The sequence below is a fragment of the Thamnophis sirtalis genome, unplaced genomic scaffold, assembly GCF_051295495.1.
Source record: "Thamnophis sirtalis isolate CommonGarterSnake01/CBP01778 unplaced genomic scaffold, rThaSir2_p1.2 scaffold_10, whole genome shotgun sequence".
In the NCBI taxonomy this organism is placed as follows: domain Eukaryota; kingdom Metazoa; phylum Chordata; class Lepidosauria; order Squamata; family Natricidae; genus Thamnophis; species Thamnophis sirtalis.
In genome coordinates, this window is record NW_028261390.1 from 9,596,106 (window position 1) to 9,614,897 (window position 18,792).

Here is an 18,792-nt window from a genome sequence, read left to right on the forward strand (position 1 = left end):
TTCAATTCAATCCAATCCCAAACTGAATTGGAGAAAACGATTAAATGTTTTTCTGTGCAAAAAATAAAATAAAAAGCATCATCTTAGTAAGTCAGAGAACTTTCAGGACATCTAACAGAACTAACAATGTATTCCCCATCTGAGACATAACTGCAAATGGATATTTTGCATACCTTTAATGTTTAGGTTTCCCATGGGAAACCTAAATTTCATTGCAGCTTCTCAGGGGAGGGGTTTCCTCTGTGACCCGCTGCATAAATCAAACGACAGCTGCAAATTCTGCAATTTCCCAGATAACCTGATTCTATGAAGCCTGGGGAGAGCTGAGCTAGGGATGGGTAATAAATCAATCCTGGTGCGACTTGTCACCTAATGATAGATGCCACGAGTTATGTGTGTATGATTAGGTCACGCAAAATGCATTTTTAAAAATAATAATAACGGAGCTGGCGCCCACTGTGAAAGATTTACCGGATCAGTAGCTGAAGAGAGACATTTCTGGATCAAAGCTTCAAAAGTGGTCTTTAGGATAAGGTGTTCCTCAGGAATGGGCTTTTTGGTTATCTTCTCCGTGGGCAGGGACTGCATGTGCTGGAGAGAGAAAGAAATCATTGAAGATTTTTTTGGGGGGGGGATGTCCTCAGCCTTTTGCCAGTGGGAGCGGGCTTGATGGTTCCTTGATTGGGCTGTTGTTTATGGTTCGCTTCTTTGGCAGATCTTGCTAAGGGTCAAGCCATCACAATATAAAATGAGAGCAAATTCCCACCCTACTAGCGCTGATGGTGTTACCTAATTTGGTAACGAAACGTCTGCAAGAAAAAAACACAAGCTCAGAGAGCACCATGGGCCCCATAGTTCAATCCTAGAGATGTTCTTGTTACGGCCCACAAGTGGCCAACGGAGCTGGCAGCAGAGTCAGACAGTGAAGGGGTTGGGGAGGAACATGGGCCAGTCCTGGAGTCTGGGGAAGGCTCTGTTATCGGAGGCAGAGATGGGGCCAGGGCCATCTGACAGTTATTGTCTGCCAGTGAGGCAGACAAACAGCTGGACCCTGTTCCCAGTGTGTGCATGCGTAGAGTTGTCAGACGAAGGGAACAGCTAAAGAACAGGGGTCGGCTTTGGAGTAAGGCTACAAGTGGACGATCAATGGCTCCTCCCAGAGGAAATAAAAGGAGTGAGAGGGGAGTGGAGTTTGCAGGAGACAATACACACACTGGGAACAGGCTCCAGCTGTTCGTCTGCCTCACTGATGTCTGACTCTGAAGGCAGCTGATAACTGGAATATGGCTCTGGCCTCTTCTCTGCCTCTGACACAGAGCCCTCGTCCAAGCCTTCCCCAGACTCCAGGACTGGCCCAGGTTCCTCCCCAACCTCCTCACTGTCCGAATCTGCTGCCAGCTCTGCCGGCGGGCCACGACAACGCATGCACCTCTTGGGCAAGTAAGAAGTTGGTGACCTCCAAGGAGAATTGCTAGTCTATCAAGATCACTTTACCTGCATGGTGTTTCCTGTCGGAGCGCCCGGGGCTCCTTCCATGCTAGACGCTGATACGGATGGAGTCATGATTGTCTGGACCCCTGGCGGTGGAACATTCTGGAAGGGGTTCTGTAACCCTGGCTGGCCTGGAGGCAGATGGGAAGGCTGGAAGGGAACCTGAGTCGGAGGTGGGGCCGAAGTGGGAGGCTGCTGCTGCAGCTGAGCTTGTGGGTCTGACAAAGGACTCATGATGGGGGCCGTGATGGGAACAGGAGGCAAGAAGCTATCAGGCACCTACAATGAATACAAAGAAGGAATGACGAATGGTTGGCTAATTTAAATGGCTGACTAATTAAAATTCAACGTCACTCACCCAGCCCCACCTGAGTCTGGCTCCCTTCTTTGCCATCTTGTCTCCTTGATTTTATCGGTTAATGTTTTTTTTATTTATTGTGGTTATATAATGATTTTAATGTTTCTCAATGCTTTTAGGTTGGAAGATGCCCAGAGCAGGGGTGAAATGCTACTGGTTCGCCTGAACTGGTAGTTAAAAAATGCTAAAAAAAGTTTTAAAAAGGTTTCGACGATCGCACAGCACAGCTGATTTAGGCAAGAAAAACAAAATGCACAGGTACAGTATAGGTGGTACCTTGCTCAATAGCTGTAACTGTGAAAGGGATCTTGGAGTCCTAGTGGAAAACCATTTAAATATGAGCCAGCCATGTGCAGCAGCTGTCAAAAAAGCCAACACAGTTCTAGGCTGCATAAACAGAGGGATAGAATCAAGATCACGTGAAGTGTTAAGACCACTTTATAATGCCTTAGTAAGGCCACACTTGGAATACGGCATCCAGTTTTGATCGCCACGATGTAGAAAAGATGTGGAGACTCTAGCAAGAGTGCAGAGAAGAGCAACAAAGATGATTAGGGGACTGGAGACTTAAACATGAAGAACGGTTGCAGGAACTGGGTTTGTCTAGTTTAATAGAAAGAAGGACTAGGGGAGACATGATAGTAGTCTTCCGATATCTCAGGGGTTGCCACAAAGAAGAGGGAGTCAAGCTATTCTCCAAAGCACCTGAGAGTAGAACAACAAGCGATGGGTGGAAACTAATCAAGGAGAGAAGCAACTTAGAGCTGAGGAGAAATTTCCTGACAGTTAGAACAATTAATCAGTGGAACAGCTTTCCTCCAGAAGTTGTGAATGCCCCAACACTGGAAGTCTTTAAGATGTTGGAGAACCATTTGTCTGAAACGGTATAGGGTTCCCTGCCTAGGCAGGGGGTTGGACTAGAAGACCTCTAAGGTCCCTTCCAACTCCGCTATTGTATTGTATTGTATTGAACCTTTTTAAAGAACTTTTTTAAAGCATTTTTTTTACTACTGGTTCAGGAGAATAGGTAGTAAAAAACGGCTAATTTTTTTTAAAAAAATGGTTCCGACTATCAGCTGTGACAATCAGCTGTGCCTTAGGATTGTGTTTGAAGAAGGCTCCATCCTTCCTGCAGAGTTAAACCAGGGGTGGACTTCAAAAATTGCAGCAACGGGTTCACTGCCCCATTGCTGGGTGTGTGTGACCATGATGGGCGTGGCCTAGTTGGCCTCCTGCACCATGGGGGTGGTGGTGGTGGTGTTCCTTCCCCAGGCTCCGGAGGCTTTCCTCAAGCCTCCAGGAGGGCGAGAACGGCCTCCCCTGAGCTCTAGAGGCCTTCCAGAAACCTCCAGAAGGCCTGTTTCCCCCCCCCTCCCTGAGACTCCACATGGGTCCTGAACTTACCTGGAATGATGACCAGGCCGCGTGGAGACTCCTGGGAGGGGCAGGGTGGGCAGGGCCAGCCAGAAGTGTGATTCGAGGGTTCACCGAACCACAGAGAATCTTTGCTAGAGGATCACCGAACCCATGCAAACCCCCAGCAGCCCCCCCTCCCCCGATTAAACCTTGGCCGAGCATCATCTGTCAGCCAGACTGGTACTGATGCGGTCAAGAAGACTCGGTGGCAAGGATAGCCATGCGCCTGCATCCCGATGGCCAGCCAAGACCCCAAAAGGTGGATTGACTGCATCCAGGAGGACATGAAATATGTGGGCGTCACCCCCTGAGGGACCCAATTGGAAACGGACCCTGCCATCGTGCAGGTATAACGCTGGGAAGGAGAAGACTGGTATTTAATGGGGGGAGGGGGTTTCCACGCTTGTGTAGCTAACCTTTTTCTTCTTCCCGGCTCTGCTCAGAGCAGGGGGATCGTTCCAGCCGTTCTGAGGACCTGCGAGGAGAACAACAAAGAGTCAGTAGGAAGAATAGCCGTTTCAAATTCCAGAGATTTTGCTTTGAGCAAAATCAAAATTTCATGAGGGACCATCAGGAATGACTCTGGGTCAGCTCAACTTTCCTGTTTTTGTTGCAGACGAAAATAAAGGAGAAAGTGCTACCTATACCCCCTTGGCTCTGGTGGGAAAGGTGGACTTGAACTCTTTTAAGAAGTACCGTATTTTTCAGAGTATAAGACGCACCTTTTCCCCTCAAAAAAGAGGGTGAAAATATGGGTGCATCTTATATATTGAATACATCATTTTTGGCCTCCCGAAAACCCCGCCCGCTTCACCAAAATGGCCGTGCAGAGCCTTTAGGACAGTGGTTCTCAACCTGTCGGTCGGGACCCCTTTGGGGGTCGAACGACCCTTTCACAGGGGTCGCCTAAGACCATTGGAAAACACATATTTTCAAAAAAAGTATACGGAAAACATAAAATAATTTTATGATTGGGGGTCACCACAACATGAGGAACTGTATTAAAGGGTCGCGGCATTAGGAAGGTTGAGACCCACTGCTTTAGGAGGCTTCCAGAGAGCTCTTGGGGGCTGGGGAAGGCAGAAATGAGCAAAAACCTGGTGTTTTTTGGCTCAATTTTGCCCCCCGCCCCAGTCCCCAGGGGCACTCTACAAGCCTCCTAAAGGCTATTCATGCCCTTTTTGGGGGAGAGGGGGAACGGACACATTTTCTTGAAAAACGGGCCATTTTTGGGAGGTCTGCAGAGTGCAAAAACTTTGTTTTTAAATTTGCCTCTTCAAAACCTTTGTGCGTCTTATACTTTGAAAAATACGGTAGATAGAAGCTAGAGGGGTGTTGTTCTCTCCATCCCAGTCAATAGCTTACTATAAGGAATTGTAATAGGCTGGGACAGAATCTCCAAGGTTAGACCATAAACAGGGCTCTGCCAGACTAGATCCATGCCCATTTGGCCCAACAGTCTGTTCTCATAATGACCAACCAACTGCATGAGGAAGCCACCAAACTCAGGGGTGAAATGCTATAGGTTTGGACCGGTTCGCTCGAACCGGTAGTAAAAATGCTACCGGTTCGGGCTAACTGGTATTTTCGACAATCAGTTGTGACGGCGTGATTTAGATTAGCTAGAATCGTCGGATTTCATGCTTTCTAGCTAATCTAAATTGCGGGTCATAGCTGATCGTCGGAAATTGAAGGTCCTGCGCATGCGCGAAGGTCACATCGACTAAACCGGTAGCGAAGATGAGTTGATTTTCACCCCTGATCAAACTCTCAGCAGATGCCTTCGGAGGTAGTCACATGGGCATCAAAGATTAATAGTCGATCTCCATGGCTTCTGTGTATTAGCCCAATTCTTTTTGGAATCTTGGCAAGCTGGTAGCTCAATCCCGCCTTCTTCGACATGTGCTTCAAGCTTTTAAGCCAGTGTTTCTCAACCTTGGCAACTTGAAGATGTCTGGACTTCAACTCCCAGAATTCCCCAGCCAGCATTCTTCAAGTTGCCAAGGTTTAGAAACACTGTTTTAAGCCAACTGTTAGCTGGCTTCTAAGCTAACTAATATTCCAGTGCTTAATGGAAAGATTGTTGTACAGCTTTTTCAGTTCTGAACCAGGATGCTGAAGGAAAAAGTGCACATCTAAATCTAAAAACAAAAAAAAACCTAGGGTGGAAAACACTCTCACAAGATCCATGGTGAGAAAAAGAAGAACCCCCCATGTCATGTTTGGAGCTCTCTGTGTGCACATGCGCACCGACTTGTAAAACGGGGGAAATGTGAGCTCAAATGAAATATATGTCCACCCACAAGGGAACGTGGTTTGCCCAAGGGATCAGGCTGAGAGCCAATGTGCAATGCTAAAAAAGATGGGGAGATTAATCCGCAGAATATAAATCTAGCTTTGTTCAATGCTTCTGCATTTGCGAGGCTGAGAGCCCATTTTAATCCATTAGGGATCGCGCCTGTGAAAGTCTGACCGAAAATAAGAGCTGCTCTGAATATTCCCAGTGGATTTCCCCCCCCCCTTCTTATTCAGGAATTCCCCGGATTCCGTCCTAAAAATAATCTGGACGGTACCCAGTACTCAATGTTCTGTCCTTCCTTCATTGCATGGGTTGTTCAAATAAAAACAAATAAGCCATTGGTTGCACAACGGTGCCGTTTTTCACCACAGCCTTTCAGAGTAACTTCTATAGTTTTGTTTTTTTTCCAATTGTGAGGTTATCTGATCGCATTTTTTTTTAAAGCTAAAACAGAACCGGAGGTTATAAATGTGCAAAGAAAATGTGAGAAATGCACCAAATGAAAATCGTTGCTGTTGGCCTTTGTGATGACGGAACTGTACATTGAGCAACACAAACCATCAATTCAGTTCACGTCTAGGTCTCCGAGAGCCACTCGGCATAAGAAGCATCCATTCCGCTTTGTAAGAATCTCAGCTTCGTTTTTCTTGCTATTAAGAATGAGGGGAATGTCGAAAAAGCACTAAGGAAGAGAACGTGATCAGCTTTTGGTCAAAATGTAGGGATTGGCCACTTGCTGGATTTAAGCTGATCAATGATTCAGTGTTCTGCATTCCTCTTTCATCAACTAGTCCAGGGGCCAGCAAACCCATGGCTCTGAAGCCGCATGTGGCTCTTTCATCCCTCTGCTGTGGCTCCCTGTTGCCGGCCAGCAGCACAATTTTGAGAGGAGCTTCCAGTTGGGAGGGGAGGAAAGCATAGCGCACCCGGAAGAAACTCTATGGCAAGGGGCGGGTTTTCCGGTCGGCTCCACAATTGATAGGGCTTTCGGTTAGGACAGGTAGAGGAAAAAGGATGCCGCACTAGGAGGAGACTCTATGGTGGGGGAACGGGACTTCCGGTTGGCTCCAGAATTGAACGGGGGGCTTCCGGTTAGGAAGTTTGTGGCTCTTTTGAGTGTTTAAGGTTGCCAACCCCTGAACTAGCCAACAGAATATAACAGAATCTCAATAATTTGTAAAAGGGTGCCAAAACTGCCATGGAATAGGTGAAACTGAATTTTTCCCTCCAGCAGATGGAGCCTTGCCTGGCAAATGAGGGGACTTGGAATATACAAATTATAATTCCTAGCAGTTGCATCTTTTAAGCTCCCTGATTTATTGTTTTTCACAATATAATGAGAGAAGCTTTTTTTGCTTCTTAGAAATTGGAAAGCCACTTTGGCTGTGCCTCCTGCTTCTCTTTGAAATCTAAGAGCTGGCTATATAAGTTATGTTCTGCAAACACAATTACCTGGCTCCAAAATTTTGTCTTGGTATCCCAAACATAGGGGCAGCCCTTTCTCTATGACAGGGGTCTCAAACTCAAGGCCCGGGGGCCAGATCTGGCTCGCAGGGTACTTATTTCTGGCCCACGGGGCCTCCCGGGAGATAGCAAAGAACCAGCTCACGGTGCTTCAGCCAGTGAAAATGGTCCCTGGAGCTCCGTTTTCGGCTGCTACAGCCTCCTGCAACCTTCTGTCAGTGAAAATGGAGCTCGGGAGGGCCGTATGTGTTTTCACTGGTCGAGGGTTGCAGGAGGCTGTAGCAGCCGAAAACGGAGCTCGGGAGCCCAATTTCACTGGCAGAGCGCTCGGGCCACCACAGGCGCCAACGAGTGATGTCGAACTGGCCACACCCCCTCTGGCCACCCCGCCAAAGTCAAACACAACCCTGATGCGGCCTTCAAGGAAATTGAGTTTGACACCCCTGCTCTATGACAATTTTGGATCTCTTTGGAGGTTATTCCAGCCTGGGCATTATTGCTATTATCATTATTATCTACAAGCGGTGGAATGAGTTGGCCCCAGATGAGAATTTTCATGATTTTTTTGCTTCCTTATCTTGGGGGTGGGGGTGGGGGGGTGGGGAGTGTCTACTTGAGAAAGGAACTACATGTAGTCCTCGACTTACAACCGTTCCTTTAGTGACCGTCTGAAGTTACAACGGCACTGAAAAAAAGTGACATACGACCATTGCAGCATCCCCATGGCCACGTGATCAGAATTCTCCTGCTTGGCAACGGGCACACATGTATGACGTTTGCAGAATCTCGAGGTCATGTGATCGCCATTTGCGACCTTCCCAGATGGCTTCCAGCACGCAAAGTCAATGGGGGAAGCCAGACTTGCTTAACGACCATGTCGATCACTTAACAACTGCAGGGCTTCACTTAACCACCGTGACAAAGAAAGATTGTAAAATTGGACGTGACTCATTTAACAATAGCCGTGCATAGAGCAAGGAAATTCTGATCCCAATTGTGGTTGTAAGTCAAGGACTACCCATCTTAAATAATTTCTGCAAAACTCTTTATTTGCATAAATTACCCAAATAATTCCATCTTGGGCAGCACAATTGCTTTTTTTTTTTTTTTAAATGTCACATATATTTTCCAGGCTAGGGGTACTATTCAAAAGATTGCATTTCTGTCTCTTCAGTCATAACATGTAGTTTGAATTTTCTTGCTTGTACAATAGCTGATTTACTCACTATAGACAGGATATGAATCTTTTGCAGAAAGATTATTAAGAACTTCATAATCTGTTTTAACAACTGATCAGAATCTTGATTGGAAAACCCAAGTTAGTTACTTTATGTTATGGTCATTTTCATTTTAAAAATGCCATTGGAGGTTAAATTTTGTTTTAAATTTACTAAATTTTAAATCATTCGGAATTTGAAAGAGCGATTGCATGCAATGCTAGATTCAAATTTGTTAGAGCCTTTTGTTGTGTTTCATTTATTTTTACAACATAATTCACCTTGCAGGAAACTGGCTTGGTCTTGTAAATAATGATACTCTGCAGGTAAAATAAAAAAAACAACTTAGGAGATATTTTAAACTATATATTACAAACGCTTATTCGGTATTTCTTTTTTTTTTAAGCTTTGTACTTGGAGATGCAGTAAACACCACAAAAACCACATTCGCACCATCCAATATGCAATGAATGTACATAATGCTCTCAGCCAGAATGAGGATTCCTTATTTGTGGTTTAACATGTTGTGCAAACTCAGCCACTGGAGATTAGAAAGCTCGGTTGATGGCTCAGACCTAGTGGGAACCATTTAATTGTACAGTAACTCAATAAAAAACAAGAGTTAATGAAATTATGGTTTGCTGTAATATGCACAATGGAATGGGTGACTTCTACTTCTTATTACTGAAATGGAGATGGGAAGGAGGGTGCGCTAAAAAGGAATGTGCTCTTCTTAAAATCCTCCAGTGAGGAAGCATCTACAACTTCTGAAGGCAAAGCTGTTCCACTGATTAATTGTCCTTACTGTTAAGGAAGTTTCTCCACAACTGCAGGTTCCTTCTCTCCTTGATTAGTTTCCATTCATTGTTGTTAATGATTAAAATGGCTATATTAATAGCTATAGAGGACATCAAGAACACAGGGTTTTTGCTTAAAACTAATATTATTTTAAGTATTATTTAAGAGGTCGCTACCTAATAAGCAACTATGACATGACCCTATTTTTGGCAGGAAAGGAGTTTAGGTCATGCCTTTGGAGTCAGACAGCAGTGAGGCAGACGAACAGCTGGAGCCTGTTCCCAGTGTGCGCATGCGCGGAGTTGTCAGACGAAGGGAACAGCTAAGGAACAGGGGTTGACTTTGGGAATAAAGCCACAGGTGGATGGTGAATGGCCCCTCTCAGAGGGAATAAAAGAGGAGCGAATGGGGAGTGGAGTTTGCAGGAGACAATTAGTTCATTCCTGCATTCTTGCCAAGTATTGCGGCGTCTGAAAGATATCGGCCTGGCCACTTTCCAAGCCTGATAAAGCTCGGTAATTGTGAACCATCTTGAAAGACGGTGGGAGAGGAAAGACTTTGCTGGAGAAGAATTCACTGTAAATTAAATAAAAGGGGTTATCAGGACGAGGACTCGGCTTTGTGCCGCTGGGGAAGCCTAGGTCAGAATACTACTAGACTTGGTGATTCACTTTTGAGCCATTTATAAATCAATTCCTTTTAGACGTTGGGTGGATCTGCCAACATGTATCGATGCAGAAGTAAGTCCTACTGCTTTCATTGGAGCTGACTTCCAGGTAAATGAGTACAGGGTTACATACACAGCTTTGGACAGTTGAAAATGGGAAGTATCTGCCTCTCACTATATAGCCAGTCTAGTCCTAAGAAGCCTCTGCAGGCTGAATCAAGGATGACTAAGGTTAGACTTCACATCCCAGGAATTGAAGTTGGGCTGGATAGAGATTGTGAGTTTACAGCTTGGGGAAGCTTTTTTGAGACTGTGAATCTGCTCAGCATCCTAATTGTTTTCTCTTGATTCTAGGGAAGGGCATCCATCTTAAATCCACACAAAGAAGGCACTTGTGGAAGGGGTAACACCTCAACGAAGCCTTCACTCTAATAGAGGGACAGAGGAAATCTTGTCCCACTGACAAATCAGGCCCTCCTCATTTTCCACTTAGGGCAACGATGGTGAACCTTTTTGATACCAAGTGGCCAAACCGAAACGCAGGTGCATGTGTATGCTGGCGCACATGGGCCTGTTTTTTTGGCCACTTTTCGGGCTGTTTTCAAGCCATTTTTGGGCTGAAAAATCACCCAAATAATTGCCTGAAAACGCCCCCCCCCCAAAAAGACGGTTTTGGAGCATTTTTGGCTGGGTTTTTGGGGCCGTTTTAAGGCCATTTTTTGGTGCACAAAGACCAGCGCATCGGAAAACAGAAGAGCAGCTGTCAACGGCGCACGTGCCCACTGAGAGGGCCCTGCATGCCACCTCTGGCACGCGTACCATTGGTTCGACAACACTGACTTAGGATATTATCCTTTTAAAAAAAATGAGGAAATATTAAAGGAAGAGGTCTGTTGTTATGCATTAAAATGTGCCCAAGACCAAAGGGGGGGAAAAAGGGGGAACACAAGCAAGGAACAAAAGCTTTTAAAAGCTCATTCTTTAAAGCCACACCTTGTCTATGCCATGCTTAGCAAACTCAGACCAGCAGATGTTTCATCATGCACATGCGCTTCTGTTCAACCCCTGGTGGGGAAACTGCATTTCTTAAATCAGAAATTCTCAACCCTCGGTCTATTAACTGGCACCAGTCTGGGGCAGCCCAGTAACCGTGCCCCACAAAACAGCAAAACTCCATCCGCCTTATGAGGTAGCACATGAAACTAGATTCAAGGACAGAATCAAGATCACGTGAAGGGTTAATACCACTTTATAAAGCACCCGAGGGCAGAACAAGAAGCAATGGGTGGAAACCAATCAAGGAGAGAAGCAACTTAAAACTGAGGAGAAATTTCCTGACAGTTAGAACAATTAATCAGTGGAACAACCTGCCTCCAGAAGTTGTGAATTCTCCAACACTGGAAGTCTTTAAGAAGATGTTAGATAGCCATTTGTCTGAAATGGTATAGGGTTTCCTGCCTAGGCAGGGGGTTGGACTAGAAGACCTCCAAGGTCCCTTCCAATTCTGCTATTGTATTGAATCCACACCCGCTCTGGGACATGGAAAAAAACCTCTCTCCATGTAACTAGTCCCTGGTGCAAAAGTTTGGGGGCCCTTTGGTTTCAATGGCCTTTCCCAACTGCCTTGCAACTGGAAGGCAAAAACTTCCTTATCGGTGAATATATATTGGCAGTGGGTCACTGGCTAAATATAGAAGTGGCCAAAATTGTGGAAACCTTTTGGGAAAAGTGTATTTTTGAGGTTTGAGGGCTAATAACATCATTTTTTGGAGTAGTACCATAAAACTATATATCAATGGGAAGATTTAATTTAATCAAGAATATAATGCAACAAAGTTTGTTCAATTATCAGTATTCTATGAAAAGCTATAGCCAAATAACCAGAAAAAGGAAGCACAACTTGCTTAGTGTGATATCAGGTAGCTTTCCTTCATCTGATTGTAGCCAATGAGGATGAGCGTTTAGAGAGCCAATCAGGTGTCATCTTCTTTTGGCAATGAGCCAGTCAGGTTGCCTAACTAAGTATTAACTGACATGATGATAATTTTTGTATAGCTTGTTTTTTTCTACGTTTCACTTTTCTTCTTTATAACTGCTATTCTAATAGCAAATCCCTCATAAAAGTTATTGCATTACATTCGGGAATTCTGGGAATTCTGGGAGTTGAGGTCCACAAGTCTTAAAGTTGCCAAGCCTGAGGACCCCTGTTCTATGAGATGGGTTGTGGGCTGGATTCAGACATCATACCGGAGTAGTTGTGAAGCCAATCGTACAGGCTCCGACACCAGATCCTGGTTTAAAATAAAACTGTGGTTTGGCATGATGCGTGAAAATTAAATACTATGCCATAGTTTGGTCTACCTCTTCAGGTTGGAGAATGACATTTACATAAATGTAAATTCAAACCTCTTGGAAGGAAGGAGGAGAATAAACATGTTGGTAATTAAAAAGAGCAGCACGCTGATGTCGCAGCAAGGATTCATGGCTGCTGAGCCACAGATTGCAAATAATAGCTAAACAATACCAAAATAGACAAAAAGAGCCAGATTTTCCTCTTCTTCTCCACTCTCTTGAACCAAACAGCTTGTTGCTCCTACAAGCTGCTGATTCAGAGCTGCCAACTCCTCCCGACAAACACACTGGCTTGTCTCTTGGTGAGCAATTGTACGGTGCCTTTTAACCAAGAAAAGTTAATGGAAGCTGCTTTTTCCTAAATATCCCATAATGCAGGATGGTGTGTGTGTGTGTGTGTGTGTGGTGTGTGTGTGTGTGTGTGTGTGTGTGTGTGTGTAAAAAAAAAAACTAAAGGCCCATTAGCCTGATTCGGCCCGTAGGGTGCTTAAATCTGGCCTGCGGGGTTGGCCTAGAAATATCAAAGGACCGGCCCGCGGTGCCTCTGCTGGCCACGGGTGGGGGTAGGGGGCACGTGGCTCTTGCGTGGCCCATTTTCAGCCTCCCCAGCAGCACTCTGCCAGCCAAAAACAGGACCTTTTTTTGGCTGGCAGAGTGCTGCCGGAGGCCGGGGAGGCTGAAAATGAGGCAAGGGGGCTCCACGTGCGACCCCATTCCCCGTTTTGGCAGGCAGGGTGCTGCAGGAGGCATCCGTCCCATCCCTGCCCCCCTCCCGGCCCATGGAGGACAACTACAATGCTAGAAATCCTGTTTGACACCCTTGCCCTAAAGAAGCAGGGAGGAGTGCCAACTGCAGCCTAGCTTGAGAGGGGCCACAAATCTATTGTCTTAATTGCTCTGAACAGGATCTGAGGAAACATGGGATGCTAGGCGGCATGCAAAGAGGGCAAGCCCTCTGCCATTGTCAACATGCGCCGTGTTAAACCACAAGATCACCACACACACACACACACACACATGCTATGTTAATAAGTAGGTAAAAGGCACCCTCTCTCAATATGCAATGCAAATACACCTCTCACCCCCCCCCACCCCCCAGCAGCCCTTTTAAGCGCAGACCCGTTCTTTGGGAAGCAGCCAACTCACTGGTCGCGGTCTCTGTACCTGTTGGTCCAGGAGGCAACGCGTACGACGGCAGAGAAGATGGTGGCGCTCCTGGCCGGCCATGCTGGAAGGAGGCACCGGAAGTAGGGGGAGGAGGAGCGGGAAGAGAAGAACTCGGATTCAAGCTGGTTGGAGAGGCCTGGGGCTGGGAGGGATATAAGGGGGGAGGCATGGCACCGGCAGGGTTAGAGGGCATGTAAGGGGGGTTAGAGGTAGGGTAGGAGGTCGAAGTAGGAGGGGCCAGAGGAGGTTGCTGCGGCTGATAGAGCGACGGTCGAAAAGAATACGGTTGGGTTGGTTGACAAGCTACGTTGGAGAAGAAAAAGAATGATGTTAGTAAGGAAAACACACTAACTACTATTCCTAGTAGTCCTAGAACTAGTAGATACTAGTAATACTAGAACTAGTATTACTAGTAGTCCTCAACCTACGACCACAATTGAGCCCCAAATTTATGGGAGAAATTTGTTAAGTGCATTTTGCCCCCTTTTATGGCGTTTCTCGCCACGTTTGTTAAGCGAATCATTTCTTCTGCTTCCTAGCGTATTCCCGCAGGTGCAGGACCCGCTTTTTGGATCCTTGAATGCCACGTTGCTCGGTCAGCTGTGTCTGCAGGGTGCAGGGCGGCGGCTTGTCTATCATTGTTGATGGTGTCTTGTCATCATCTCTGTTTTGGACGCTCGTGAGATCGCCGGCTACTGTCTTTGTCAGCCCTGGCGCTCTCAGCGGCTGCCGTTCTGTTGGTGGGTTCCACCACAAAACCGCACTCGACTAAACCGCGCCCGACTAAACCGCGTCGCTGACATAATCAACAAGGCGACAACAGCGCGGAGACAGAAGCACGCTGTAAACCCTAAACCTAAAATTAACCCTAAACCTAAACCTAACCCCCCTAAACCTAACCCTAACCCTAACCCTTAACCTAACCCTAAACCTAATCCTAACCCTTAACCTAACCCTAACCCTAACCCTAAAGCTAACCCTAAACCTAACCCTTACCTTAAATCGGCTTGCTTTCAAAGCGCTATTTAAAGCGCCCTTCTTCCTCCGCGCTGGCTGTTGTCGCCCTGTTGATGACGTCAGGGACGCGGTTTAATTGGGCGCGGCTTAGTCGAGCACGGTTTTGACGGGTCACGCTGTTGGTGGGGAGACGGGCGTTTGGATTGCTGATGTCAATTAGGGCGTCTTTGGATTGCTGATGTCAATTAGGGCGTCTTTCGGAAACCTGACACCACAATTGTTTCCCTGCCGCACCAAGAGCTTGAAGGACCTTCGGATCCTGCCGTGACTTTCATACGGAACGGCAACAGCGCAGGTGTGGCAATGTAAACCAGCATTGTCTGTCACGTCATCGGAGTATCTTGGGTGTATTTCGCACGCGTAGGAGAGGACGGCCACAGGAGGGTTTAAATGGTGGAGGGAAGTACAGAATTACAGGCTTGACTTTTAATTCACTTGTGTTTTGCACTGTGTGTTTGTTGGAAGTACCGGAACAGACTTATAAAGATTACATTTACCACGAACTGCCTGCTTAATCGTTTGTTTTCTTTGCCTGAATGGAACCTTGTTAGGAATATAATTCTAATGGTTGGATTGGCAATATATAAATCATGTAACAATGCTATACCTGTTTCTTTAAAATAGTGTAAAATGTGATTGGTTGCTGTTTTCCTCAATCGGCCATAAGAGGGAGCCAGAATGACTATTAGCTGCCTCTGTGTTCGTTAGATGCTGGGCTGAACTGATCTGAGTGCCGTGAGCTATTGTAAGTTTTGCAACTGCTAGCAAACTTTGAGTACTGAACTGATTATATGATTATGGACTATGTTATTTGGATTATCCCTTAACTGAAAGAGGTTGATGACTGACTGTCTTATCTGTGTATGACTTGGACTGTTTGATTCACTCTGATACCTCTATTTCCACGAAAGTAAAAGCCTATTTAAACTGCAGTGCCTCTGTATGCTGGTTTGTGTGTTCTCCAACACAACTTTCACAACGCTTCTTTGAACGCACTCGCTCTCCCAACGGGGAGCTTACCTAAGAAACCTGACAGTCTTTTAGTTGGTAGGCAGTTTTGGCCACGGCAGAAAGTGCTGCTCTCTGGACATGCCCATACCAGCGGAGTTGGCCTTCCCTCATCTCCTCTATAATTTGTGCCACACCAAAATGTTGTCGAATGATGCGGTTGAGAAGGAAGATGCCCGATAACCAACGGAGTCTTTGCATTTCCTTGGCATGGGGAGAGCTTTCGGTCCTGGTTGTTGCTGCCCAGCATTCAGTGCCGTACAGTGCAACAGGGTGGATGGTTGTCTTGTAAATCTTACATTTAAGACGGGTTGGCATCCGTCTGTCACATAGCACCCCGGTGAGTTCTCGCCAGTGCATCCAGGCTGCAGTCACCCTTGCTCGCCCTTGTTAAGCAAATCACTGCCCTATGTAGATTAGTAATGTGGCTGTTAAGTGAATCGGGCTTCCACGTTGACTTTGCTTGTCAGAAGGGTGCAAAAGGGGATCACAAGGCCCCAGGAGGCTGCCACCGTCATAAATATGAGTCAGTTGCTAAATCACGTGGCCATGGGGATGCTGCGAAAGTCATAAATGTGAAAAATGGTGATGTCACTTTTTTCCAGCGCCGTTGTAACTTCGAATGGTCACTAAATGAACTGTTGTAAGTCGAGGGCTATCTGTGTCTGCCATTCTTTCAGATGACAGGTAATCATTGATTTACACCTGTACGTCCAGTGACCATTTGAAGTTTCAACGGCACTGAAAAAAGTGACTGATAAGCAGAAAGTGACCTTCACATTGATTACTGTTGCAGTATCCCATGGTCACATGATTAAACTCCGGGCACTTGGCAACTGGCATGACAGCTGCACTGTCCCGGGGTCATGTGATCACCATTTGGAACCTTCTCAGCCATCTTATCTTTGTCAGGGTTCCAAATAGCACCCAAAAGTAAATCAGAGTCCAAGGCAAAGTATTGCTCAAAGTTCCAATTTATGAAGTGAGCCATGTTGGCACATCTGGGAAAACCCGAATCTGAAAGCTTCCCGGTTTTCCCCACCCAGCTGAAAGTTAATTATCTTGCCTCCACACCCACCAGTCCATCACATGGTCCAATCTTCCACTGCCATGCTGGCAGTTCCTCCCATCCAGTTCCGGTCAAGTGCACAAGTACAGAGACAAAGGGTGACCTTGGCTTTCTACAAGGAATGTTGTTATGGCTACATAGCATCTAACTCTGTACAATCCCCCCCTCCCATTTTCCCACAATAGAAAATGCACAATAGAATAATAGAAAGTGTGGCAGGCCAAAGACCCAAAAGAAAAGATGGCTGCAGGCCTGACAATCTTATCTTATCTTAGTCAAATCAATATGGGGTGGGGAGGGGAGGCTGGTTTACTTAACTGTATGATCCTGTTAACAACTAGTGATTCACTTAACAACTGTGGCAAAAAGGTTATAAAATGAGTCCAACTCACTTAACAACTGCCTTGCTTAGCAACATAAATTTTGGGATCCATTGTGGTCGTATGCCGAGGACTATCTGCACAGACCTCTAGACAGGTTTCTGTTTTAATAGTGAAAAGCCACCAGAAGGAAGTTTTAAACAGAATTAAAACATCCACATATGAACAAGGCAGAGCTTACTTTACAGCTTTATACTGGTTTAGAAAAAGATATTAATCACCCAAGGTCCGTTTTTCCCCCCTTTTGAAATGCGATAATTAAAGTCAGATGAATAATCAGTCAGCCTAAAAGCACAAAATAGTTTGCCCAGAATAAAAATTGCTAGGCTGTGAAGAATTGTTCCATTAGTTATTGATTAAGTTAGGGAGGAGAGGGAGTGGGGGAGAAGGAAATCATATGAATTCTCACTAACCTGCAGCTCTCTTGACTGCAAAATCTATATTCATTTTTTAAAAAGATGCCCTGGGGGAAATTAATCAACTAGAGCTGCAAATAACATGTATCCAAAACAGGAGAGGAGGAGAGATCTGAGCTGAATTCCGTCTCAGTCAGAGTCCACCAAGGATACGCCCAGCAGCTGCACTTTATATGGGGCTACCCTTGAAGAGTGTTCAGAAGCTGGCATAGAATGTAGCTGCTTAGACGGTTCCTGGCGCCCCTGGGGTGACACAGCTGGCTAGGGAATTCTGGGAATTGAAGTCCACACATCTTAAAGTTGCCACAGTTGAAAAAGGCTCAGTTAATCTATTGAACAGGGAAGGCCACGGCAGAATATTCGGCTGTCTTTGACTGTCTAAGCCAGGCGTGTCAAACTCGGTTTCATTGAGGGCTGCATCAGGGTTGTGTCTGACCTCGGAGGACGGGTGTGTGTGTGTGTGTGTGTGTGTGTGTGTGTGTGTGCGCATGCACACGCAAGGTGGGCATGGCCAGCTCGATGTCACTTGTGTCGGGGGCACCTGTAGTAGCCAAGTGTTAAGGCAGGACTTCCCTAAGACCCCACCTCATTTTCATTATAACCTTCCTTCCTTCCTTCCTTCCTTCCTTCCTTCCTTCCTTCCTTCCTTCCCTCTTCATTCTTTCTTCTTCCTTCCCCTCTTTCCTTATTTCTCTTTCCTTGCTCTCTTCCCATCTTCCCTTCTTTCTCTTTGTCTTTCCTCTTTCCCTTTCTCCTTTCCTGTCCCTTCTTACATGTTCAGCGCAAAAGGGGAAACATTTCTCCTTTTGATTTGGTTTTAGTTTGTTAGCCTTCAGCCAGCGAAAATGGCGCTGGGGGGGGGCATGGTCCTCTGGGCCCCATTTGTGGCCACAACAGCCTCCCGCAGCCCTCTGCCAGTGAAAATGGAGATTGGGGGGCATGGTCCCTCGAAGCTCTGTTTTTGCTGGCAGAGGCACCGCGGGCCGACCCTTTCCAGGGCAGCCCTGCGGGCCAGATCTAAGCAACTCGTGGATTGGATCCAGTCCGCAGGCCGTGAGTTTGACACCCCTAGTCTAAGCGGTGCCCAAGAACCAAAATCGTTTTATCCCTAAAAGGGGCAATGCATTATAACAAAAGCTGTAAAAATTTATCCTTATTCAGTTCTCTGTTCCAGAGATGACACTTTTAAGGAACACCAATAAAGGTAAAGGTTCCCCTGCACATGCGTGCTAGTAGTTCCCGACTCTAGGGGGCAGTGCTGATCTCCGTTTCAAAGCCGAAGAGCCAGCGCTGTCCAAAGACGTCTCTGTGGTCATGTGGCCGGCATGACTAAATGCTGAAGGCGCACGGAATGCTGTTACCTTCCCACCAAAGGTGGTTTCTATTTTTCTACTTGCATTTTTACGTACTTTCGAACTGCTAGGTTGGCAGAAGCTGGGACAGGTAACGTGAGCTCACTCCATTACACAGCACTAGGGATTTGAATCGCTGAACTGCTGACCTTCTGATCAAGAAGCTCAGCGTCTTAGCCACTGAGCCACCACATCATGGGTAGAAATACCAATAGCAACATAGAAATCAAAAAGAAACGATGAGTGTGGGAGAGCTCTTTTTTAAAAATAAATTAAGACCCATGATCTCCCTGTGCCTCAATTTTCTTGGAGAAGAGAAAG

General features: G+C 46.1%; 1 protein-coding gene across 6 annotated transcripts in view; it reads right to left on the reverse strand.

Annotated features, from left to right (window-relative positions):
• The window catches only part of SEC31A (SEC31 homolog A, COPII component), a 73,772-nt gene that overhangs the window by 7,615 nt on the left and 47,365 nt on the right, over positions 1-18,792 (reverse strand). For 3 of the 6 annotated variants that reach the window (XM_087724028.1, XM_087724027.1, XM_087724030.1), the window contains 5 exons: positions 13,227-13,532; positions 8,527-8,565; positions 3,682-3,740; positions 1,495-1,770; positions 472-591 (listed from right to left, as the gene is read on the reverse strand). In XM_087724028.1, the coding sequence (XP_087580154.1) occupies positions 472-591; positions 1,495-1,770; positions 3,682-3,740; positions 8,527-8,565; positions 13,227-13,532 (800 nt within the window). The remainder of the gene's footprint in view (positions 1-471; positions 592-1,494; positions 1,771-3,681; positions 3,741-8,526; positions 8,566-13,226; positions 13,533-18,792) is intronic. The other 3 variants (XM_087724029.1, XM_087724031.1, XM_087724032.1) reach the window with 2 other exon arrangements.